Raw genomic sequence first — 26996 nt, 5'->3', positions numbered from 1 at the left:
GACTTATCGGGTTGCTTGATCATTTTTACCCCGATCCGAATAAACATCTCTCAGACGCGATCTGGGAGCCCTTTCGAAACCCTAACTCTCTAATCCGACGACAGTGCTCTCCAGCTTCGACCTTCACCATTGATGATCGATCCCCTTTACACAGAACTTCCCTCCAAAAGCTGAAGAAGTAAAAATGAGAAATTGTAATTTTTCTCTGTGAAGAGTTCCAATCAGGCGAAAGTAGCCATGGCCGAATTGGATTTGCCGCCATGCCAATCATTTTATCTTCGCTAATGCATATACTGTATTACAATTTTGTTGACGAAGAGTCTCTGAAGAGCAACGATGAGCATCGTGCCGAAGGAGACGATTGAAGTAATTGCGCAGAGCATCGGGATTAACAACTTGTCTCCTGATGTCGCACTCGCTCTTGCTCCCGATGTCGAGTACCGTGTGCGCGAGATCATGCAGGTTCAAGTTCATACCTTTGTTGTTTCTAGTTAAGTTTAGTTTCCATAGTTTCAGCAATTCTGCTAGCACACATTTAGTTATGCACACTTTTGCACAGTAGCTTACGAGAAAAAGGTGGGAGAGGATTACAAAGAAGTTCACGACGGTTTATAATTTTCTTAACACAGGAGGCTATCAAGTGTATGCGCCACTCCAAGAGAACTACTTTGACAGCGGACGATGTGGACAGTGCACTTAGCTTAAGAAATGTAGAGGTAGGATGAGAATTCTCAGCTAGCGTCAGCCTGCAAGGGCTTAATATCAGAATGGTGCTTTTTTTTATAGTCGAAGCTAGATTCTTTATTTAAATCTTTGATGGAGGTATAATCATCTTTAGATTCATCTGCTTATGTGTATTTCTTTTACTTTTATAGCCGATTTATGGGTTTGCCTCTGGAGATCCTTTACGGTTCAAAAGAGCTGTTGGACACAAAGATCTGTTCTACATTGATGACAAGGATGTGGAGTTCAAAGATGTAAGAAATTACTTGGTAGTACCAAAAACACTGTTTTATTTTGTTGTTTAAGACTTTTCAAAGTCTCATATCATTATTTGGCACATAGGTGATTGATGCACCTCTGCCAAAAGCACCGCTTGATACTGCTGTAGTGGCTCACTGGCTTGCTATTGAAGGAGTACAACCAGCCATTCCAGAAAATGCTCCAGTAGAAGGTTTGTCTTTAGACTAGCTTTTTATTACTAAAGGGGTCTAGTATCAATTTCACTTCACAACCATGAGTTTATGGCTTTGCACCTACCCTACCTTTCTCTGCCAGCAATACCAGTAAAAGGTTTTGCAGCACTGTTCTGTACACAAGAAACTGGTCCTTCCAGTTTACCAAGCCATAGATTTCCTTTTGCTATAACTTGCCCAACATCTTTGCAACTTAAAAATTGGAATTAGCATGCAGATGATTAAGTTTTGTTCCTTTCAAGACTTTATTCTTAACTACAACCTACTTCACATAGTAATTGCATTAGTGTTTATTTGTACACTGATTTACTTCCAAGACCTGAGAAGTAGAAATCCTTGATATGGTAAGCCACAAGTTGATTACTTTAATTTCAAGCTCACTTTTTGCTTTAAATCTTTTACAAATGCATTGATTTTGATACTGCTAAAAAAGTTCATTTAGACATTTTATTAGTAATACTTAAAAATACCACACAGCTAAAGAATAACAACACCAACACCCCAAGACCAAATGCCCCCCCCCCCCCCCCCCCCCAGCCAGTTCATAGGGCCAATGGCAACTTTTTTAGATAAACATAGGGCAATCACCAATATAATTTAATTTCCTCTACATCTCTCTTAGCCAAGCTACCGTTCATCTTTCTACCCAGTAGAACAGGGCTTTCAATTTGGCAGATAGATAGAAGGTTTACTTGATCCAGTTTTATAAAGGTGACAAGTGCAACTAAAGTACAAGGTGAGGCATGAGGTGCAAGGTGAGGCATGTGCCTGAATAAAGTGAGGTTCTGCATATGAAAGAAATAAAGAAAAATTGACAAAGAAATAGAAGAAAAAAATCACTATTTTTTTGAAGGATAAAGGAAAAAGAAACTTTTATTAAAATAAAAAAGATGTTATAAACCAATTGGTTGTCAAGGAGACGCACCAAATTAACAAGCAACTGATCAAACTGTAATTCAAGAATACCCCAGAAATTTCCTATCAAATCAGTTCGTATAAGACTTTAAGTTTGTCGAACTCTGGCAGGACCAACACCCAATCTGTTACCAGTTTTCCCACAGCTGCTAGGGTTAACTCAATATTCTTAGATTTATTTTCAAATACTCTTCTATTCATCTCTACCCACAATGACTAGCAGACTGCAAGGGCATGCAGCTCCACATGATTCTGGCTTTCTTGCTTCCTCTAATTTTCAGCCACGTAGAGAAAATTTCTGCAAGAGATGATGGCTGAAAAATACTCATTCCAAAAAGGAAAGAGTAAAATTACCAGATGAAATTTGCCACTTTTCAGGAGAAAAAATATGGAAAACTGTCTCCTCATCCATTTTACACATTGTAGAAGAAGCTTGGAAGGATGAATCCTCTTCTCTTCAAGTGATCTGTGGTCAAGATGGTGTGAAGAGGTACCAGCCAAGCAAATGCCTCCACTCTTGGGGGCATTGGATTCCCCCCCACACCTTTCACATCACCAAGAGCCTGATTGTCTCCGACCAATGCCAAATAAAAGGACTTCACCGATAACCTTCCATCCTTGCACTCTTTCCACCAAAGACCATCCTCTAAAGTAGAAGAGGCATTGCATTGTTCTAATTTACTTAGTGACTGAATGCGCTTATCCACTTTCTGAATTTTGGGCTCCAAACCAGCTACTCCCCCCTCAACTTATATCACTGGTCAATAGTAGTCTGATGCTCAGTCAGCCTATATATCCTTGGGTAGATTTCACAAACTTTCCCATTTCCAGCCCATTCATCCTCCCAAAACCTCATCCTTGAGCCTTTACCCACTTTAAACTTGGTCAAACCCTTGAAGTCCTGAATAAATCTCATAATACCTTTCCACATACTTACCCCATAGATCCTTGATACTTTTCGATTCCTACCCAAACCTCACCACCTCATATTTCCCAACCACACCCTCCTCTATAAAGCCTTTTCTCTCTCCTGCACAAACCTCCACAGCCATTTTCCTAATAAAGCTCTGTTGAAGGTTCTAATTCTTCTTATCCCAAACCTCCCCTCTCCTTAGGTCTGCACACTATTTCCCAACCAATCAAATGGACCTGGAGCCTTGGATCTATTTCTAATGGATAGACCCAAGGCTCCGGGTTCAGATGGCTTTACAATGGGCTTTTATCAAGACTGTTGGGAGGTGGTGAAAGAGGATTTAGTTGAAGTCTTTAAGGAATTTGCAGACAATCACACTATAAGCCCTGGAATTAATGCCACTTTTTTGGCCCTGATCCTAAGAAGATTGGTGCCAACCACCCAAAAGATTTTAGGCCTATTAGTCTGGTGACAAGCATCTATAAAATTCTGGCTAAAGTGCTCTCATTGAGGATCAAAATAGTCCTCCCTTCTATCATTAGTGAAACACAGGGGGCTTTCATTCAAGGGCGACAAATAACAGATCAGATCTTAATTGCGAATGAGTGTGTGGAGGAAATGAAAAGGTCTAGTAAGAGAGGATTCATTTGTAAATTGGATCTTGAAAAGGCCTATGATCTGGTGGACTGGAAGTTTCTATTAGAGGTTATGCAAAACTGTGGGTTTGGGGACAAGTGGTGTAATTGGATCTTTGGGTGTATCAGTACTTGTCACTACTCTATTCTGGTAAATGGTATGGTGAGGGACTTTTTTCCAGCTTGCAGGGGTGTCAGGCAAGGGGATCCACTCTCACCCTTCCTTTTTACCTTAGTAACTGATGTGATTAGTAGGATCATTACTAAGGTTGACAGCGAAGATGCCATTAGGGGTTGGAGAATAGGGAGACACCAAGTTCCCGTCACCCACCTTCAGTTTGCAGATGACCTAATGATCTTTTGTGAAGGAGGTCTTAGCGAAAAGGTAGCAAACCTAAAGGAGCTAATAAAAGGTTTTGAAAATATCTCTAATTTAAGAATAAATTTGGAAAAGAGCTGCATAGCGGGTATAAATTTGGAGGTAGGGGAGGTTGAGGCTATTGCGGAGTGTCTTGAGTGTTCCACTTCTGCTTGGCCTATGTCATATTTAGGGCTTCCTTTAGGGGCAAATCCTAGGGAGAGTAGATTTTGGACCCCAGTGATAGAAAAGTTTGAGAAGAGATTAGCCTCATGGAAGAGGAATTATATCTCTTTAGGAGGGAGAATTACCCTAATAAGAGATACCTTGGCTAACTTACCTACCTATTATTTGTCTGTTTTTAGGATACCAGTTAGGGAAGCTAGGAAACTGGAGAAGTTGATGAGAGATTTCTTATGGGAGCCGGGACAAGAAAAAAATGATCACTTGGTTAATTGGGAAATTGTGTGTAGAAGTAAAGAAGAGGGGGGTTTGGGACTTGGGAGGGTAACTAGAAAAAATCAAACTCTGTTAGGGAAATGGTTGTGGTGATGGCCTTTGGAAAGAGAGAGATTGTGGCATGAGGTGGTGAGAAGCATTCATGGGAGGTCAGAGAATGGATGGGATGATGGTGTATCGAGGCAAGCTAACCTAGCAGCACCTTGGAAGGCTATTCACAACACCCTTCCTCAATTCCTCAATTTTATTAGGTATGAAGTTTGTTCTGGCAACTCTGTCCATTTTTGGGAGGATATTTGGGTAGGAGACACACCGTTAAAGGATTTGTTCCCTTTGCTATTTTCTATTTCTTTGTACAAAAAAGAGGTGGTCTCAAAATTTGTCTCACCTTTGGGAACACCCTTAGATCCTACTTGAGATTTTGGGTTTCGTAGAGGTCTTAGGGATGATGAAATTGATTCTCTTTCTGCTTTGCTTGGTTGTCTTAATCAGGTTTGTTTGGATCCCTCCAAGCCAGATAAGAGGGTTTGGACTCCTAGACCCAATGGAACCTTCACTTGTGCTTCTTTCTTCAAGTCCATCTCTCAACTTTCTACTCACCAACCCTTTCCGTCAAAAGAAATTTGGTGTAGGCCAGTTTCCCCAAAAATTATGGCATTTAGATAACCTACAAAAGAGAAGACCTTTCCTCTGTATTTCTCCTAATTGGTGTATCCTCTGTAGAGCTCACGGTAAGGATTGTTACCACCTATTAATATCTTGTCCCTTTTCTGCAGACCTTTGGGCTTGGTTACTTTCGTTGTTTGGGGGTAGTTGGAGTCTACCAGCAGAAGTTCACATGCTCTTCAACCATTCTACCTTTTATTGGCCTACAAAAATAGGGAGAATTATGTGGAGATGTGCTTGTGCTGCTTTGATTTGGACTCTTTGGGAAGAAAGAAATCTTAGAATCTCTTAAGAAAAGGAAAGGAGCAGCCAGGATTTGAAAGACTGTGTGTTGAAGACCTTGGAAATCTTTCATCAATTCTCCTCTAATGACCTTTGGAGAAATTGGTCAGCAGTAGCGAGGTGTTCATCTCTAAAGGACAAATCAATTACAAGCTGGTCTCCTCCATCCGAAGGCTCACTAAAGTGGAACTTTGATGGAAGTAGCATGGGTAATCCAGGTTTATCCGGAATGGGGGGTGCTTTGAGAAATGCGAAGGGAGAGATTTTGTTGCTTTACTCAGATCCCTTGGGATTTGGGAACTCCATCAGGGCAGAACTTTTAGCTGCTGTACAAGGGGTGCAATTTGCAAACCAGCTGGGGGTACTACAACTAATAATCGAGGAGGACTCCAAAGTGGTGGTGGGTTGGTTGAAAAATTCTGAAGAGGCTATGTGGCGATACAAGAATGAAATGAAGAAATTCAATTGGTTGACAAGGAATATGTTGGTCACTGTACAGTGGGTGGGGAGATCAGCAAATACTTTGTCAGATATGTTAGCTAAGCAAGGGGTAAATAGGGAAGAATTATTTTGGGCTCAGTTGTGATTCTTGTTTTTCTTTCCTAGTTTACTTGTAAGATTCAAGGAGGGGCTGCAGCTCGCGCCTCTCGCTGGGATGATGTATGAACTCACTCTAAATTTGCTTCTGAATCAATAAATTTATTATTATTCATCAAAAAAAATGGAACCTCTTCGGACCCCCAGCCCCCTCTCACAAGAAATCCCTTTGAATCTTATCTAGCTTACTTGCCACTTCCTTAGGAACCTTCAAAAGTGATAGCTAATAGGTTGGAAGGCTTAATAAAACACTCTTAATAAGGGTAATCCTACCCCCGAAAGACAAGTACTTTGCCTTCCACCTATCTAGACTCTTCTCTACCCTCTCTAACAGAGGACTCTGTATATTTACAGCAGCTGACTTGGAACCAATTGGGAGCCCCAGATAGAGAAAAGGAAGTTCCCCAATCTGACAATTCAACACAGTTGCATACTGCTCCATATTATTTTTGCTTATATCTCCAACTCCAATGTGGTGGCTTTTTTCAAGCTTCACTTTCAATCCTGTCACCATTTCAAAGTTTTCCAAAATAGCTCTTAAACTCAGCACCTGATCAGCAGATGCATTCTGAAAGATGAGAGTGTCGTCTGCATATTGAAGGTGAGAAATGCTAGGACCATCTGAACCCACTCTGAATCCTTCAATCCAGCCCAACTGTGAGCCTTTTTTTTCATAAGTAGATTTAGAACCTCCATAACTAAGTAGGGAAGAGATTAGGTTGCCTTGCCTCAACCCTCTAGAGGCTTGGAAAAATTCAGATGATACTCCATTACTAACAATGGAAAAGGATTCTGAAGAAATACAGTCATAAATCCAACTTCTCCACTTTCCCCAAACCCCATCTATCTCTGAACCTCTTCCAAAAAACCCCACTCCACGTGGTCATAAGCTTTTTTCTATGCCTAGCTTACAAACCAAACCAGGTCTCCCACTTCTTAATCTTGAATCTATCCACCAACACCCCATCCATTATTTGTCTACCTTCCACAAAAGCCATCTGTGTTTCCCCTACCACCTCATGAACCACTTTTTTCAGTCTACTTGCCAAAATCTTGGCATGCAAAATACGCAAATCTAAATCTAAGAGATATCAAATTATACAACGTATACTGGTTAGAGTGTTTTATGTTATTAGCATGGTGGTCAAAGCCTTGTAGGTTCAAGTCAGACATAGGCTAAACTGTTTAAACTCTAAATGCCATAGTTACAGCCTATCATAATGTAGTAAATTATATTCAAACATCACATTGAAACTTTATTCATCCACATATAGAAACAACCTAGGTTAGTTGAAACCCACAGAGTGGGCCTTGACTATGAGAAGAAGCACCTCTTAACATATTAATTCTTTCACCTATCAAAGAAGTCCAACAGCATGTGAACATTACAAGGTTCAAGTTATGGCAAATTTATGACATGAATGGTTTGTGAGAATATGTTTTTAGGTTATTGGAGTTTCTAAACTTTTAATTTTTTTTTGATCAATAACTCTGAAAAGATTTCATTAATTAGAAAACTTTAAGATACAACAAGAAGTTGTAAAAGAAGTCAGCTTTAGTAAGCTGACCCAGAACAGAATTACAAATGTGCCCAAAACATATGTGTTCTTTGAGCCCCTTGATTTGCTAAGCTGTCTGCCAAACTATTGGCTGATCTCCTAACCCATCCCACCTGGATTGACATGTCCCTTGACATCCATTTAAGTCTTTGGAAATCATTCTTCGACTGCCATGTCACCCCTTCCCCTTTCTGCAACCATTTTATCACAGTTTTTGAGTCTCCCTCGATGATCAGTCTATTAATACCCAACTCCTTAGCCTTCTCAACCCCATATGCTGCAGCTAGAAACTCTGCCTTTGCCACATTACCATGCTCCACAGGACCGGGGTACAGAAAAATAATGTTTCCATTTTCATCTCTAATGGCCCTTCAATGCTTGAGGTGCCTGGATTACCCACATAACTCCCATCAAAGTTCAGCTTCTTCCAACCATCTGTTGGAGACCATGCCCCAGAAAACTGTTGTCTGTAGATGAGGAGGCAGCAATAAGTCCCCAAACCCTAAAAATGTCTTCGACCTTAAAAGCTGAAAACAACTTCAAGCTTTTTACCCAATGTGCCACCCTCAATGTTATTGTTTCGACTAATGCTTCCTTACATTTTTCTTTTCCTTCAAACATTCTTGCATTTCTTTCCTCCCAAAAAGTCCGAAGTGGTGCTGCTCTAGTACACCTCCATAGAATCCTACCCCTCCTTTTCATGCTACTAATACCATTACGGCTGAATAAGCCTTCCAACCTGTCAGGAGAAGACCACCTGCACCCAAAAAGGGAAGTAAACCAATTCCAAATAAAACTGACAAAAGGGCAAGATATTAGAAGGTGGAAAGCATCCTCACCACTCAACTTACATAGGACACACCAGTTGGGGGACAAGCACCAACTTGGTCTTTTCCTTTGAAGTACATCAAAGGTATTAATACAACCATGAAATACTTCCCAACAAAAAAGCATTGATTTTAGGGGGAGTAGGAGGGTACCAAATTTATTTGATTGGGAAAGGAAGAGAAGAGGGAGTGGCAACCAACAATTGTAGAAGGGATTTACAAGAAAACGATCCGTCAGAATTAGGACCCCAAATCCTAGAGTCTGATCCACCTTCTTCCAAGAATATTGAATTTAGCAATCCTAACAGCTCGGACACTGCAAGAAGTTCAGATTCTCTATGGTTCTTGTTAAAGCCAAAGTTCCAATTCAACCCTGGAAGGTGAGATGGTTGACTTAGGAAATCTGAAGTAGGCCTACCCTTGAACCTGGACAGACCACAAAGAGAAGGAAATATCTCCCCCAGAGGAGTATCCCCAATCCACACATTCTCCCGAAATTTGATTTTGCTACCAGAAGACAAGTTGTACTTGATATGATTTAGGAAGGTAGGGAGAACATCATGGATGGCCTTCCAGGGAACAACCAAGGTAGCTCTATGGAGACATCCATCATCCAATCCATTGCTCGACATGCCATGAATGCTTGCAACAACTTTGTGCCATGATTTCTCTTCATTTGGAAACCTCCAAAGCCATTTGCAAAGTAGGGCCTGATTCTTCAGCCTAACATTACCAATTTCCAAACCCCCTTCCACCTTGAACTTCCTCACCTTTTCCCATCTAACCAAAATGATCCTTCTTTTTCTCCCCTGGATTCCAAAGAAAATCCCTCATGATTTTTTTAATTTTCCTTAATATCCCTTGTGGCATCCTAAACACCGACATGTAGTACACTGGAAGATTTGCTAAGGTAGACTTGATTAGAGGATGAAGTGAGGTTTTTGTCATCCTAAACACTGACTAAACTTGAGGATGAGGATTCATCCTCAAGTCTAGTCAGTGTTTAGGATGACCAATTAATCCTCAAGTCTAGTCAGGTTCCAACCAATAAGTTTCACAACCAGCCTCAGATTTTCCATTCCCTCCCTACTTTCTCCATCACAAAAAGTAAGAATATCATCTGCAAACTGTAAGTGAGTGACCAAAACATTATCCCTCCCAACTGACCAACCCCTGAATAGTTGCACACATTTTGCTTTCAAAATTAATTTACTTAGGACTTCAGCAATCAAAGTAAATAGAAAGGGAGAAAGAGGGTCACCCTGCCTAAGCCCACAAAATCCTTCAAAGAAATCATACACTGTCCCATTGACTATTACTGAATAGTGACTAGTTTGTAAACAGCCCTAAATCCATTTACACCACAAATTTCCAAAGCCACACCTCCTCATAATATCAATCAAGAAGTTCCAATCCACTAAATCATAGGCTTTTTCCAAATCCAGTTTGATAGTCACTCCTTTCCTCTTTAATCTCTTTTGAGCCTCCACACATTCATGGGCAATTAAGATTTGATCGATAATTTATCTATCCTGCACAGAGGCCCCTTGAGATTGAGAAACAAGTGGGGGGATCACCTTTTTAATCCTCAAAGATAACACCGTTTCTATCGCCTTGTAAATATTGGTGACTAGACTTATTGGTCTGAAATCCCCTGGCTGGTTGGCATTGTTCTTCTCTGGGATCAATGCTAAAAATGGAGAGTTCATTCCCGGACTTATCAAACCTCTTCTATAGAATTCATTGAACACTCTGATCGGATATCCTTTAATTATGTTCCAATAGTCTTGATAGAATGCCATTATGAAACCATCGGGTCATGTTGCTTTTGATCTATTCATAGAAAAGACCGCTTCCTTAATCTCTCCCTCTTCAAATCTTTTTTTTCCAAAACTCGGACTTGAGTCTCCCCCAATGTCTCCCAATCAATGCCTTCAATCCTTCACCTCTCAATTAGGGGTTTACTATAAATTGACCTAAAATGCTCTGAGAATGCTTTAGCAATCTCACCTTGGTCCGTGATCTCACTTTCCCTCACCAATAAAGAAGTGATCATGCACTTCCTTCTCATTCCATTTGCAATGGCATGGAAAAATTTTGTATTACCATCACCTTCTTTGATTCATCTCTCTCTCGATTTTTGCTTCGAACATATTTCCTCCCTCAATAAAGTCTCCCCTAGTTCTTTCTTCAAATACCATCTCAACTCCATTTCACCTTCACCTAAAGTTCCTTCTGTAGGTACATAGTGCTCACTCAAACCATCGAAGTACAGAAGACACTAAATTGGTACCACATGGATGCTTGCGATGAGTCCATAACTCATCGGTTACCTACGATGAGTTTATAACTCATCGAATGATTGCGATGAACATATGACTCATCTCATGTCCACGACAAACTTGCACTTGACACTAGTTAGAGTAAACACTGGCTAATGTGAATCTGCGATGAAGCCTAGACATACGCGGTTCTGCGATAAACTTTGAATGTGCATGGTTCTGCGATGAACTTCGGATACGTGCAGTTCTGCGATGAGCCCGAGACCATTACAGAACCACGGGATATTGTGAACCGGAGTTAAATATTGGTTACACGTGCAACTTCAGGATCACGCGTGTGATAATGCACTATGTAAGTTTAGTAAAACATGCCTGTTACGTCGGTTAAGTAGGTCATGATAGGAAGTAACATACGTGGATTACGAGAATCCTTGGACGAAAGGAAACTCAGTCCTTGAGAAGATCTCGTAAGACACGTGGCGAAATTCAGCAGTGTCCCTTAATGACTGACAACGAATCTAATATTCCCTTTCCTAATGGGAATCAAATTCTTTCAACGCCTTCCTTTCGGGACCTCGGGATCCCTTCTTATAAATGAGAGTCCATCCCATGACGAGGGGATCATTGGAATCATTCGATCTTCCTACTCTACTCCCTTATCACTTCCATTCACCCTAATCTCCAAACCCTAAACCTACACCCAGTCTTCCTTCGTCCTTCAAGGAGACCCCCTGAATGTAGCCTGACCACCTTACTTACACCTTCTACCTCTTTGCTATCAATTGCCTCAATTTGAGAAATCAAATCAACTTTCTTCTCCTCCAATCTTCCAAACTTCTCCCTATTTCACTCCTTGATCTCCTTTTTCAACAATTGGAGTTTCTTTAGGAACTTTTGGCCTTCCCACATTGGAGACTCGTCCAAACTATTCCACCAAACCTTGACCTTCTCTTTAAAATCTGGGTGAGTGAGCCGCATATTTTCAAATCTGAATGGAGATGGGTCACCATCACTGGTTCTCTCAAACAAACATATGGGCCAATGGTCTGAGGTGATTCTAGGTTGATTTCTCCCAACTAACCCTGGCCAATGCTCTTCCCAATCGGGTGAAACTAAAAACCTATCAAGCTTGGATAGAATAGGGGTTCTTTGAAGGTTTGGCCAAGTGTAGCAAGATTGCCCTAGGGGAATATCTCTCAGCTCGAAAGCTTCAATAAAGGAATTGAACTTTCTCATTCTCGATGTAGTTCTTTGCCTACCCTCCATTGTCTTACTCACAAATCTTACTACATTGAAATCTCCCCCTAAACACCAAAGTCCTTCCCAAAGTCCCCTAATATCCCCAAGCTCCTCCCACAATTTATTCCTTTCTCTATATGAGTTTGGCCCGTAGACATTCGTGAGAATCCATTCAAATCCGTCTTGCACACCCTTCAACTTAATAGAAACTGAGAATCTGCCCACTAATTCTTCCAAACATTGAACAACTTCTTCTCTCCACAATGTTATAAAATGCACCCCAAGAGGGAGCAAAGCTCCAATTAATATTCCTCTCTCCCCACATGCTCCTTATCCACTTCTTGTCTACTTCTTGAATTAGAACAAAATCCGGTCTCTCCTTCATCAATACTCTTTGATTACTCCTCTTTTTGTGGCACTTCCTAATACCCTTACATTCCAACTAATAATCTTAATGGTCACACCAAATACTGATCACAGACCTCACCTCATCTAGCCTATAGGTCCCCTCTCCTTCTCAAGGTTTAAAATGTCGATGTCGATGGAAATGTCGCTTACCAAAATATAGGACATATGTCGGAAATGTCGAGGGGAAATATTGTAAAAATTAGAGACATTGTGGAAATATTATGAAATATGTGGAAATATGCAATGATAAAATGATAAAAGAAGCATTAATACATATTTCTAGACTATTATCTTATTCCCAACCATTATATAAAGCTAAGAAACTAAGATCAATAACAAATTAGTAAACGGTGATTTACTGATTTATTATGCATTTTGATGTTTTTACAAGGTTATCTGATATTTTATTTTCTTAATTTTATTTCTGATTTATTATAAATTCTAATATATTTATTTCACACTAGTAAATAGAAATACATTTATTTTGATTTTTTAAATATTAAAGTTATAATACATTATGTTTTATTATAAATTTAATAAACTGGTTCTCCTTTTTGTAGTATTAAGATTATGATAAATTCTGATTTCTTATAAAACTTAGTGAATTTATTATGATTTTTAATACTAAACTTATAATAAATTATGATTTAGTATAAAATTTAATAAATTTATTCTGATTTTTTTTATTAAATGTAGAATATGATTTATTATAAAATTTAATAAACATTTTCTGATTTTAATAAATATTTTAAAAAATACTAACTAGTTAATATTTTATTACTTGAAAAATATTGTATGTTTTATATTATAAAGTAATTAATTTATTCTTTTGTTTTTATATTTTGTTAATTCTTTTTTATAAATATTTTATTTGAAATATTAAATAGAAATTATTAATGGAATAATTTATATTAATATACTGTATTATAATAATATAGTATACTAATATATTATATTATTAATGTACATTAGTTGACATCCTGTCGACATTATCGACATCTTGTCGACATTATTGACATCCTGTCGACATAATAGGAAAAACTGTCTTTTTTTTGGTTATTTGGACCAATTTGGTCAACATAGGAAATGTTGACCGAAATAATGTAATTTTTATATTACCATCCATTTTCATGTTGGTGAGCCTCGACATCGACATATGTCGGGCGACATTAGCGACATTTGAAACCATGCTCCTCCCTCCCCTAGCACTGAACTCCTTATCCCCTTCCACGTCACTAATGAGTTTTTCAAATTCATTTAGCTTCCTTCTCTTTTCTCCCTTTTCTTTACTTTGTTTAGAAGTTTCCCTTTAATTTTTTCCACTTTCAACCCCATTTTATCAGCCAAGTCCACCACCGGGTCCCTTGCACTCTGATCTTCTTGACTTCTTTTACTTTCTCCCGCCTCCTTCTTTTCTTTCTTCCCCTTAACTAAAACCCTCCCAACCTCCTCATCTCTCGATTCTTCTTGGGATTGAATCCTTTTGGTGATTTCTTTTTCCCCATCTGTACCCAACCCCCTATCAGTCACCGCTCCTTCCTTAGTCTTTTGCATTCTTTCACCCCTAACCTCAGACACACCCACCCTCCTTTCTCACCAATTGTCTCTCTCTCACCAACTTCACCTCCTAATCCTCTACTCGTCTCTCCTTCTGCCGGCAGATTCATGGGCAAATCATAGCCAAGGATGGGAGCTGAAGAATCTGTAGGACCATTAAAACACAGATTAGCATAAAAAACTAAACCAACAGAGTTGCCGAGGTTACCAGTGAAAGGCTGAGAAGTAGATACGACAGGAGTTTTAGTAACAAAAGCTTCGGTACCCTATTCCTTTTGGTGCCTCTCCAAACCCCGAACTTCAGTTCTAAATTAAATGGGAAGGCTTCGAAGGAGTATTTGACTTGGCCAACTCAATACTTGAACCCCTGCCCAAAATATCCTTTGTAACCTCCTGGTTCCCCTGCTGAAACACCAACTTGTCATCTTGCTCTTGTCTCTCGCCTGGAATGAGATCCTTACCCCCTTGGATACCTCTATTCCCCTCCTGACAATTTGGAAGTTCCTTCAAGCCACTATCCAGTATCAGCCGCAGATCACCATCTCTGTTCTTAGTTGAATGAGAAACGTCTCCACCATGTGAACTCCTCTTGTTAGCTACGGCCTCCTTTCCATCAAAAAGGGAGACAATGCGAAAGTCATCATCACTCTCCACGCTGACCTGAACTGTGTCTCCAAAATTTTTGATGCTAGAATTGTCTTTAGAGGGGAAGCCATCGTCGGAGTCTTTACAGTCGACCCATTGATCATCTTTGTCGTCATCCTTCCAGTCCGTCTTAGTCCTATCATAGTGAGGATTAGGCCTGTTACAATTTACCCACTGCATCTGTGAAGATTTCGTGCCTGTATGACTGTCTTGGGTCAATGGGGACGGTGATAGAGTGTGATTACTGTTCCCCAACACCTTACTAAAGCCCCTGCACGTGCCATTTAAGTCATCATGTGGGTGGGAATTGGTTTCTGGTTCGACTCGCCAGTTCGGCCCAGGTTCAGCCTATGGCGCCCCTTTTGACCCCGTTTTTTAACACTTCCACGTAGGTTGGTTTACGCTTCAGGTCGACCGACCGGTGAAATTCGAAAAAAATTGAATAACCCATTTTTAATGGCAAGTTGGAGCCAAGCGGCCTATTGTTCGACGGTCCACCTTTTAAAACAGGGCTGACAGAGAGCAACTGGTCTTCCAAAGCTTCATGTCCACCTGGCAGCCTTCTGGACACGTCACCATCGCCTCCTTCCTCCTTACCTTTTTCCCACAACAACGTTCCAACTTCCAGCGCCAACCAGACTCTCTGCCACCGCCCGTTGGAGAGGATCTCGACTGATCTTGAGACCTGCTGCGGATTAGAACCCTTCACCTTGATTTTTGCCGCTTGAAGAGAAGACAAGTTCACTGCTACAAGCGACCCTCCACATAGTACTGCCACTTGGGAGAAAATCTCCTGCGTCCATAGATTGAATGGAAGCCCAACCAGCTTTATTTGGAGAGACTCCGCCTCCTCCAACTCAAACTTGTTGCAGGATGGGTTCCAGTTCTGCAACAAGGCCCAACCCTCCAGTGTCTATTCTTGTTGTGACCTCGAGAGAGTGACCAAAATCCAGAATAGCTGCCGTGTTCTCAAACGGGATCAGGAACGCTTGTTCTATCAACGGAAGCGTCTTCATGACATCAACTAAAACTCCATTCCAGTCTACTACCTCTTCGAGTCTTATTACCTTTTTTTTTTTCCAGTCCTCCAAAGTTCCATCTATTACCATCTTTGGACACACAACGGCTCTACTTACACCTTTGTTCTTTTCTTTCTCCTCCTCTTCAATCTGTGATATTGCTAGGCTCTTATCTGCTGCAATTTCCTGTGCTGACGTTTCCTGTACTTGGGTAGGGATGCTTGTTTATCTTTCCAATCTCCATCTCCTCTGTTCGAAATCATCTAGAGCTCCTGCAAACAGAATCCAACCTTGCTTCCTTTTCACTTCTGGTATACAAATCACTTGCTTCTTTCCATTTTCAAATGCCTCAGCTAGCTGAATGAAGGCACCCCTGTTATTACTTTTCTTCTCCACCAAGAAACTTTTTCTGCCACAAGCCAACTCTCCTTTCCATCCAGGCTCTGTAATCACAAAGATTGTACCAAGAAAACCTTTGAACCAGCAAATCGCCTCCCTCCCCAAAACTACTAATGCTCTCTTATCTTCTCTGATTTTAATCGCTGATCTTTTCCATGACCATTATCTTCCTCCACTTTGTTGCCGGCAGAAACCTTTCCTTTGCCTTCATGGTTGTAACTTTTAATCTTTTCTGTTAATTCTCTAGATTTTTACTTAAGTTACGTTCTTATGAGGGATCATGCAGTTGCAGCTCTTAGTTGGGTTTTAGGATTTCATTATTTTAAAGAAGATATTGTCAAAGCATTGTAAAATGCCATTTTATTCTATTTTTTGATTGGAAACTGTAATTTCCATTCAATATTTATTTAATAAAATAATTACACAACTCGTTTGAGGAGTGCTGACCCAACATAGCACATAGGAATCCGCTATTTCAATATAGCCCAAGAAAATTCTCCCCTCATTGACCCTTGTTTTGCTAGTCCATCAGCCAAACCATTGGCTGACCTAAACCATCTAATATTTCTCTCATGATTTGCCTAAGGGTCCAGATTCCTAGATTACTCACCTGCATCCATCCTATTACCATCCTTGAGTCCCATTCTGTTTCAATCTGATGGAGGCCCAATTGTTTAGCCAATCTCAAACCTTACAGTATAGCTAATACCTCAGCTCTTAACAAGTCGCCCACCCTATAGGCCCCAAGTATAGAGCCAGGATTCTTCCATCTCCATCTCTTAAATCTCCCTCTAAACCCGATGGCCCCGGATTACCAAGTGAAACTCCCATCAAGATTCAGCTTTATCCTTTGCTGTGTAGAAGGTGCCCAACTTTCATGGACTGTAGGTTTAGATTTTGAAAAATTTGTGATTGCATTCCATCTCCTAATTATATCATCAACTGAGAACTCCTTGAACAAATCAATTGCTTTTACCCAACGTGCCATGTTGATGGTAATGCAGTCGATCAATTCCTCTGTTTTCCTTTCCCTTGAAAAATCTTGTTGTTTCTTTCTTCCCAAACTGCCTATAATATTGCTGCTCTTGTGTCTCTCCATTAAGTTCTTCCCTTTTCTTCAGTTGTCTAAAAATGCTTGCTTAAAAGAGGGCTTTTACATTAGGAGTCCACCTCCAACCAAAGTGAGATGTTTTATTCTTGAGTTGAAGTTTTTCTTTTTAGTTTATTTTCTTTGAGAAATCTTTGCTTGCTTAGTTTAGCATACATTAGTGGGTTTTCCTTTTGTTTTGCTTTTAGAACATAGGCTTCAATTGTGGTTGAGGTAATTTGCATCATCTTCAACTTTATATCACAGGGTAAATTATCTCATTACATTTCATAATCTAGTAAACTCAAGTGTTAAATTAAATTGAATTATCAAAACAAGTGTTAAATTGAATTGTGATTGGAGTCAATTTTGAATTGAAGAGATTTCTATGTAGTTTCAAATATTATTGAATTTTCAGTTTCCAATAACTAATCTAAGAATGTCATGAAGGAATGGAAAAGTTACAATAGGTTCTCTTTCATTGTCTTTACCAGTTTCTCTTTATCTCCAAATCTCTGTCTTTGAGTAGATATGAATTTTATCTTTCTTTATGAAAAAGGTTTCAACTTTTTCTATAATCAATATCCCTAAGGAACAACAAGCTGCCTTTTTGATTGACTATGCTTTCCTCACAGCACTTGTAGCTCCCTCAGATAACAAAAAGCCTGAGCACAAAGAAGATGGACTTCCTGTTGACATAAAGCTACCTGTCAAGCATGTATTGTCCAGGGAGCTTCAGGTAAATGTTTTATTTGATTTTTTTTTTTTTTTTTACTTCATTTGTTTTCATCTAGTTACTTATTCAAGTTCCTTCATGATCACCTATGCAGCTGTACTTTGATAAAATCACCGAGCTTACTGTTAATAAATCTGATTCAGTCCTATTTAAAGAAGCATTACAGAGTTTGGCTACAGATTCAGGACTTCATCCTTTAGTTCCATATTTTACATACTTCGTTGCTGATGAGGTTTGTAATTCCAATATTGGTAGTATATTTGCTGAAAAAAGACCTGTTGCTCATACTGATTTGTATCTTTGACAATTTCAGGTTACACGTGGTTTGAATGATTTCTCTCTCCTGTTTGCTTTGATGCGCGTTGTCCGGAGCCTTCTCCAGAATCCCCATATACACATTGAACCTTATGTAAGTTTCATATTGGTTTATAGGGATCATATATGTGAATTCACTTGCATGTAGAACCTTGTGTGAACTTATCATATGCTTGATGAGCCAACATGATTAGTTATGGTTTGCTGGAATAGCGCAAGAGTTTCATAGCATGTGGCACTGAGGTGGCCATGGATGAAAAAAATACAATTCTAGTAAGAAGTAGGGGTGAGCATTTGGTTAAAAACTGAATTTTTTTAAAACCGAAATAAAAAAATGGGAACCGAAACCGAAACCGAAACCAAATTACAATAAAACCAAAATAACCGAACTGAAATTTTTGGTTCAGTTTTCGGTTATTTCAGTTAAAAACCGAATTTAATTAATATATAATATTATATATTATAACCTATAATATATATATTATAATATATATTATGAAATTTAATTTCATTATAATACATTAATATATAAATATATGGCATATTATATATTAAGTATTAAATATTGTATATTGTATATTATATATTATATATTATATATTTTATATTATATAATGAATTTTAGTTAATTTATTTATTTTTTCGGTTAATCAAATTTCTAAATCTGAAAACCGAAATTGCTAAAAATCGTATTAAATGAACTGAATTACCCAAAAACCAAAAAAACTGAAACCAAAATTTTCGGTTCGGTAATTCGGTTTTAACCAAATAATGCTCACCCCTAGTAAGAAGAAACTAGGAATACGGTTCTAATGGCCGCTGTTGCATGTCATCAGCTGTTCACCTCTGGATAGGAGATAACTAACTGTTTTGAGGAGAGGAAGACAACAAGGCTGAGAGATAGTGAAACTTGGCATTCTTGTAGGAGTATGAGGTGCTGACCTTTGATACTGTTGGGAATTGTTACTGCCATTTTAAGTGGTTGAGATCATCTTATCTAGAGTCTAGACAGTCGAAAAGTGGGAATTATATGGTGCACCAATCACTTAGGACTGCAAACTTATCAAGTTCGAATCGGATATACCTAGGTCCAAAATTGGTTCAGTAGCATTTTTGCCAAAATGTTATCAGGGGGGAATATTGAGAATTTCCTGGTTGATAAAATTTGGAGCCAGATTCCCCCTCATAAAATAAATGCTTTACTTTGGGCTGTGGCCTTGTATAGAAACCTCACTAAGCAGAATCTGGTCAGAAGGGGAATGCAAACTCAAAATCTGGTATGTGTGCTTTGTGGTCAAAATGAAGAGGATAACAATCATCTCTTTATCCATTGTCCTGTTTCAGCAGCCTTGTGGGGTCATTTCCTTTCTTCTGTGCGCCTTTCCTGGATTGTGCCGAGTATGGTGATGGATCTGTTAAGAAGCTGGGAGCTTCAAGGCCTCTCCTAGTTGGCAAAAAGTGTGTGGTTGGCTATTCCTGAAGCAGTGATCAGCACCATCTGGGCAGAAAGAAACAGAAGAATTTTTCAAAACAAGTCAAAAGGATGTAGACAGTCTTTTATCTTGTAGTGTGGGGAAATTAGTGTCTTGGATTGCAGCCGTGAAAGGTCTCCAATCCAGGGCTCTTGGAGCACTGAGGTCTAGAAGTTTGTTTGAGTTGTAATTTAGTGTTGGGGTTTGTTCTCTGTAAGCTTGCTCTGTTTCTGGAGCCCCTCTGTAATCTGTGATGCTTTAATAAATTTACCTTCTTTCAAAAAAAAAAAAAAAGAATCAAATCTTATCCATTGGGTTTAGATCAGTGATTTAAAAGGCACGCACAGGCGAGGCGCATTTTGGGGTATGCGCCTCGCCCAGGTCCTAGGCGCACCCCTTTCAAAAGGTGCACGCCTGGTGTGCCTAGCGCCTCAGCCCAGGCATGCGCCTTTTTAAAATTTTGTGCTTTTTGCCTTTTTTTGAGTCTAACGGCTGGGCCGGGGGCGCCCGACCACGCCCCTCGAGGCAAGCCCGAACAAGTCTAGGTTAGGGTCTGAAATTCTTATTTTCCACATGAAAAATAATGATTTTATAACTTTAATTGCCTTTTAAGAAGATATTTTATTGGAATGAATGAATGAACAACATCAGCAAATAGGGGGTTCTGTAAGACTCAAAAAAAATATTTGAATCAAATCTTATCCATTGGGTTTAGATTGGATTTGAATCGGATTTGGATATTGAATAAACTGAAAATAGTCAAAATATTATTTTATTATTATGAATAAAATGAATTGAAAATAACTTATATGGTTCTATAAGACTTTAGTCTTTGGCTTTTTAGCAAATAGAAAAACACTCGCACCAACTTTTCTAATAGATACAGTAAACTTTATTTACATATAAGCATAGACACACACACACACACATTCTGGTTGCATCATACTCGACAATTTAGGGGTGGATCCATAGTCGTCCACATATAAATGGATTGAATTTGGATCACCCTTAGATGGATCAGATTTGCATTAAATTTGGACAAATGCATGCTGTTTGCAGCCCTACTGTTACCATCAGTCTACCTACAATCTGATACCTATCTCATTAGGATGTAAGCAAAGGCACTGCCAATGGTATGGCTGTTACCTTATATGCTTTGGCAGTTGACATTGGTTGGTTCCGGTCTTGGTGAAGAGATTGGTTCTGCCAATTATGTGCCTCTAAATCTTCCTGTACTTATGCTAATATTCTTGTTTTGATTTAATTTTTCAAAAAAAGTATTTTTGTTCTGATTTAATTTGTCTAAGGGTCTATTCTATGTAATGGAGCATTGTTTTTCTGTTCAGCTACACCAATTGATGCCATCTGTCATTACCTGCCTTGTTGCCAAAAGGTTGGGGAATAGGTTTTCTGACAATCACTGGGAACTTAGAAACTTCACAGCTGACCTGGTTGCTTCAATATGCAAGAGGTGAGATATTGTCTTGTCTTATTGTAATATGCATATATATGGTATACACATACTCACATATTTACGTACATATGTATGTGTTTATGCAGATAAGATTAAATATAGAATGGGTTGGAGACCTCTCTAACACTAAGTTTCATTTTTTTCTTCTGCTTTTCCCTGACCCATTTTGACTCTCTATTCCAATTCTAGTGTATTTGATCTCAATGGTATTAATGCCAACACTGGTCCAGGGCATTTGGTGTTGCTGCTTTAATTTGATATTTCTGCAACTGCATGTAATAGTTGTCAAGGCAACGCTGAGGCTGGCACCTAGGCGACAAGGCACCCTTGGAGTTTTGTACATTGTGTTATAAAATACTTTTATATTCTTATTTTTTTGAAATTATAATTATAAAATAGACATTATTAAACTAAAATATTCATTTTGTGTGCTTATATACTAATTTCCTTTTATTATTTTCTTATTTTGTTAGGGTTTAATCAACACCAACATTGCTAAATGCTGTATTTTCTTCTTTTTCTTCTTTTCCTATAACAAAATAGGGGTTCGGCCCCCATATTATTTATTTATTTTTTCTTTCTTCTTTTTCTTATGAACATATTGATTTTCTATACTTCAACATGAAGTTTATACTTTTCTTATGAAAATTATGGATAATTATTAAGGAAATTTGGTTCTGGAACCTGGGCAACTACCTTAGGGCATCTATTTTTTACTTGCAGAAATCCATTGCCTAGGCGACTAGGCGACAAAGTGATCCCCTGTTGCCTAGCCTTGCCTTGGCACCTTGAAAACTATGCTGCATGTATGTCCAACATATTCTTCACCACACGGTGACCGATATTGCATGGTACATAATTTCATTTATATAGAAGTTATTTTTTAAGCTAGGCCTGATATAGAAGACAGATCAGCTATAAAGGGGTGATAATATGGCCCTCAATGCCTATAGAATCCTCAGAGTTGTACCAAAGTATTGTACTGCCAAAAAGGCATGCTAAGTACCCAGTGCTGAAAGAAAGGGAAGCTGGAGGTTGTTCAGAGTGAACAAAGAAGCCTGGAAACAATTCAGCAAAGTCTCAGCCTTTTTTTATGTATGCCGCTCTCTATAGTCTATACCCACTTCTTACTCTTGCATTTATATGGGCAGGCATATACACCTTGGGAATGGTGTAGGAGCAACACCTATGCATACAGTGTGCTTGCTCCTGTGACCTGCCTCGGCAAGATAATGGTGGAGATTTAACTAGTTACTTTTAGGCCGCTGATAGGAAAGCATTTTAATCACATGACTGGAAGGAGGTTGTCCTGTTTTGATGCAGTGAAAGCTCATTCATCATGGATTGACTTTGGTCAGAGCCTAGATGCGACAGACCTCCCCAGCTCATAATAAACCTTTTGTCAAATTGGTTGTCCCTCTGCAGTTTTTTCTTGTACCAGCTTGTCTGTCAACTTTACCATGCCCAATCTGACTTCTGTATTTTTAAAAGGGGCAGGTATCTTTTTCTGATTCTAAGTTATGTTACCTATACATGGCAAGAACACAGCTGGACATGTTGGATACAGAATTTGCACTAAAAATTGACATATCCAACACCACACAGCACCCTTATATACAGGTATTTGGGTATCATAGATTCTAAGGGTGCTTAGTTTCAGAACACCAAATTCTATCTTTATGTGCTTTAATTTTCAACCCCTTGAATGTGTCGAAGGCAGAGCATCTCAATATAGATGTCCTCATTCTCAAGGGTGGATATAGAAGCATGCCTGAGGCAAGCCTGAGGTGATACCATCTGAAAACAGACATCTCTGTTCTTGGAGCCAGATCAGAGATGTCTGTGTTCAGATGTAGATCTAGATTAGGTTATGCATTTATTAATGCATGCGTGCACAATTCTTTGAAGTATAAGGGGAAAAAAAGAAATACCACACACACACACAAAAACACATATAGTGACTGGTACATGAAATATTTTCAATGAAACCCCCATGTTTCGTACCTTTGTCTAGAACTTTAGATTCAAATGCATAGGACCATCTCTTGAAAACCAGCATTCCATTTCTTTTACTAAAAAACAGTGACTGCCACTCTGATGTTGATATTGCAAAATTTGGTTTCATTGTCAACATTTTAAAATATTCAAAGCTTTTGCAGATTTGGGCATGTTTACCACAATCTGCAGCCACGTGTGACCAGGACTCTGCTTCATGCCTTTTTGGACCCAACAAAAGCATTGACTCAACATTATGGTGCCATTCAAGGGCTCGCAGCACTTGGACCAAGTGTGGTATTTTCTTTTCTCATGCTTACATCAGTAAAGAAAGGGCAAAGTGTTCATGGAATATAATATTGATATTAATAATAACAACAATAACAAAAAATGTATTCTGAAAAGTAGCTATGTAATGTGCAAATAAAGTGTAACTATACTGGAGTTGGATTCCGGGGGGAGGGGGGATCTGATGTGTAGTGATTAATGTAGATAGTGCAAACCATTCTACTTTTGTATTATTTATTTATTTTTTCTGAAAAAGTGAAGCCATTGAAGCTTGTTTTATCCTGCAAGCTACTATATAGTTTTTTAACACTTATTTTCTCTAAAGGATTTGAGAACAAACCAACGCATTCCACAACCCCATTTGATGTGGAGGAAAAAGAATTAATTTAGCTGCAAACACAAAATCATTTACTATGTTTTAAATTCCTTCTAACTTCCCATTTTTTTGCCTTTTATTATGTCCTTTGTTCTACACAAGGATTTTTCAGTTTCTCAGATAAAAAGGCCAATTGTCTAATGTTGGTCCCAGCTATCTGGGGTCTTGGGAGGGGTGGACTGGATATGGTCCTAACCTTTGGCATTTTTTTTTTCACAAAGTGTCCGCTCTCAGACTTGAACCTGTGTGTTCTCATGCTTGGCAACTGAGATATTACCTAGAGAAAATAAATAATGGCCCCCAGTTTCTGAGTTGTTTTGTCTTATGCATTGGACCCGTGGGAACATGAAAAACGCGGCAATTTAGTACCCGAACTTTTAAAATGTGCCAATCTAGTACTTGCCATTAACCAGCCCGTTAACCAGCTGTTAAGTTCCATTTGAAAAGACATACCCTTCGAGTGCCATCTAATTCTCTTTATCAACTATCCAAACATTGACAAAAAATGAACAGTCCCATCTGTTCAAGAAAGTTGGGGTCACCAGAATGCCCACTGAGACGTAAACCCAACTTTCTTGAATAGAAGAGGCAAGGATTTGAGACTGTTCATTTTTATCAACATGTGGATGGTTGATAAAGAAAATACACTCAAAGGGCATTTGTGTCTTTTCAAATGCCACTTAATGGCTGGTTAATGGATTGGTTAACGTCTTAACGACGGGTACTGGATTGACACATTTTGAAAGTTCAGATACTGAATTGTCACGTTTTAAAGTTTGGGGACCAAAGTGGCACTAGGCTCAAAGTAAAGGGTTCTAATCAGGAATTTTCCCAAAAAATATCTCAGTTTAGATTCTACCTATATCATCTCTTGGTTCAGCTGGTACTAATGTACAATTGTTGTAATCTTAGTTTAGATTCTACCTATTATGTTAGATATAATATACTTCTGTTTTTCCAATTTCAGCAACATCGGTTTTTGGTCCTTGTTAGGTTGGCTGTTTTTTCTTTTGTGTAATAGCTGTTTCTCAAACCCCCAAGTCTTAGTATAGTGTTTTCTCTTTTTTCTTTTTCCTTGACCTCGTAGTATTTCAGATATCACATCCAGTTCTTTTTCTTCTTAGAGTTTGAGTGATTTATGGAATCTATTGTGTTTGAATAGGTACGCCTCCTATTACTGCCAAATCTAGAGCCATATCTACAACTTCTAGAGCCAGAAATTCTACTTGAGAAACAAAAGAATGAGATGAAGAGGCATGAAGCTTGGCGTGTCTATGGGGCCCTGCAGGTTAGTTTCTTTCATAACCTTATTTTTGTATTGTATGGTAGTGTCAAGGAGTCTCACCATGGCTTTATATTGGATAGTAACTAGGACATGCCCCTTGCAGTGTGCAGCAGGTAAATGCATGTATGACCGTCTCAAGATGTTCCCAGGTTTGCTGGCTCCACCTGCACGTGCAGTCTCAAGGACCAATGGAAGAGTCATAATGACAACGCCAAGTATGATTTCAGTGGAATTTCATTGTTTTAGAGTAACCCCACTATTTTCTTAATCATATAGAAGAATCACATCTTTATATATAAGAAGCAGCATACATGCCCTGACATACATGACAGGAGGTGGTGTTTTGCATATGTTATAACTAAACAGCCTCATCTGTCCTTTATTGAATGCTAGAACACCTTCAATTGGTCACATTTAATGGAATATAAATTGCTTCTCAATTTTTTTTTTTTTTGCTTTCTTTAGAGTTTCATGAAACATCTTGAGATCTTTTGGTATTCAAGTGAAATACAGCCATTAAATTGAAGTATTAACTGGGTAATCAGGATAACTTTGAGTCTTTGACTGTTGAATAGCATGTCAAGATCCATTTGATAGATGGGTAGCATATTGATGTGTCAATTCTTTAGTGGACATGCATGGCATTGTATGTTTCTGCTGTAATTGAACTTATGGCTACCCCTCATGGTCACGTTGTTCTCTAATGTTTTGTTTCAATTCAATGAAGACAAACGCAAGGCAGGAAAGGATGACATGATGCAGCAACCACCCGTCAAGAAAATCGCAACAGATGGGCCAATGGGCATTGTACCTCCAATCTCCTTGCCGGCAAACATGCAAGGGACCGTTGATGGATTTCCTGCTGCTTCAGGGCAGTCCAATTTGGGGCCATCATCATCTGTACAAGTCACAAACGATAGCATTTCAGGCAGCAGCGGTAAGAGGGAGGACGATGGCCGAGCAGCCAAGATGTTAACTGTCCTCAGTCAGGCTTGGAAGGAGGATGTGGATGCTGGACATCTGCTGGCTTCTCTTTTTGAGCTATTTGGCGAGAGCATGTTCTCCTTCACTCCTAGACCTGAGTTGTCTTTCTTCTTGTGATCAAATAAATATGGGTTGGATTTTTGTAAATGATCAGTTAAATATGCTAAATTTCAAGCTCTCTTATGTATTTTGTTGACGTTCTTGCTTGTAATTCACAAATACGTGAGAAGGTATATTCGACAGTTTACTCTGCAAAATGGTTAATTTTGGCTGGACCGGCTGTTGGTCTGTTTTGTTACCCAAGGCTGGCAAGCTCGATTTGACAAGATCTGAGAATCTCAATGCAACCACTGTGCAACAATCCTATAGAAAAAAAAAATCAATGAACTCGTAAAACAACTTATAAATATGAAACGGGTGATTTGTTGGTATGCTAGCTGGTTTGTTCCAGCATTGATGCGGAATTGATTCCCACAATCACCGATTTGGGACGTGGCACTAAATACCTAAAAAGAATACATCCACTGTTACAAAAGGTTTTAGGGAGGGGGGGTGTTATGTTTTAGGGACTAATTTGAAACCTGTCTCATGACCAAAATTTGAAGTCTGTTATCCCCACTGATAACTGATATAAGGCAAAACCTTGACTGCTAGCGGGCTTCGCAAGGCCTCAACGGTAATGAATTAATTCAGATGGAACCTGGGTCCAATTCCAACCTACTTATTTCATTATTTGCATAGAAACTAATAAATTATGGGTTAATGCGCATTTTTATGTAGTATTGAATGGCCATAAAAAATGTACTTACGAATTTTGACATCTTTATAATGACGCTACAGATTTTACTTGATAGGGAAACCAAACAATTTAGGTGGTCTGGTTAATTTTTTAAAGCAGTTTCTAATTGGAAATTTGGAATATAATAAATTGGTTAAAGTAACATCCTGATCGTAACATTTGACACAACCAGCCCAAGTCTTTCCCCTCGTGATTCGTGAACCATTCCCCCCCACCCCCCACTCCCCAC

The 26996-nt window shown here is 39.0% G+C and overlaps 1 protein-coding gene across 2 annotated transcripts; it reads left to right on the top strand.

The window, feature by feature from the left end:
* On the top strand, positions 1-26225 carry LOC104595222 (transcription initiation factor TFIID subunit 6). Of its 2 annotated transcripts, none has more exons than XM_010255842.3 (12): positions 1-462; positions 630-716; positions 876-977; positions 1066-1174; positions 17679-17782; positions 17874-18011; positions 18093-18188; positions 20913-21037; positions 23200-23329; positions 24862-24987; positions 25088-25199; positions 25712-26225. In XM_010255842.3, exons 1-12 carry the CDS (start codon positions 337-339, stop codon positions 26083-26085), a joined length of 1629 nt encoding a protein of 542 aa, XP_010254144.1. In that variant the 5' UTR covers positions 1-336; the 3' UTR covers positions 26086-26225. The 2 variants fall into 2 exon arrangements, with proteins under 2 accessions (XP_010254144.1, XP_010254143.1); XM_010255841.3 differs by having other exon boundaries at positions 23200-23332.
* Positions 26226-26996: the final 771 nt, after the last annotated feature.

This window comes from Nelumbo nucifera, chromosome 2 (genome assembly GCF_055504915.1).
Source record: "Nelumbo nucifera cultivar China Antique chromosome 2, China Antique-T2T, whole genome shotgun sequence".
NCBI lineage: Eukaryota > Viridiplantae > Streptophyta > Magnoliopsida > Proteales > Nelumbonaceae > Nelumbo > Nelumbo nucifera.
This window is presented reverse-complemented; position numbering and strand designations above follow the sequence as displayed.

What these genes read in the sequence shown, in the direction of transcription:
- LOC104595222 (XM_010255841.3), top strand. Translation starts at nt 337, where the DNA reads ATGAGCATCGTGCCGAAGGAGACGATTGAAGTAATTGCGCAGAGCATC. An exon ending in GTGTGCGCGAGATCATGCAG is followed by an intron (nt 463 to 629) that starts GTTCAAGTTCAT and finishes TTCTTAACACAG; the next exon opens with GAGGCTATCAAGTGTATGCG. An exon ending in AGGATGTGGAGTTCAAAGAT is followed by an intron (nt 978 to 1,065) that starts GTAAGAAATTAC and finishes TTTGGCACATAG; the next exon opens with GTGATTGATGCACCTCTGCC.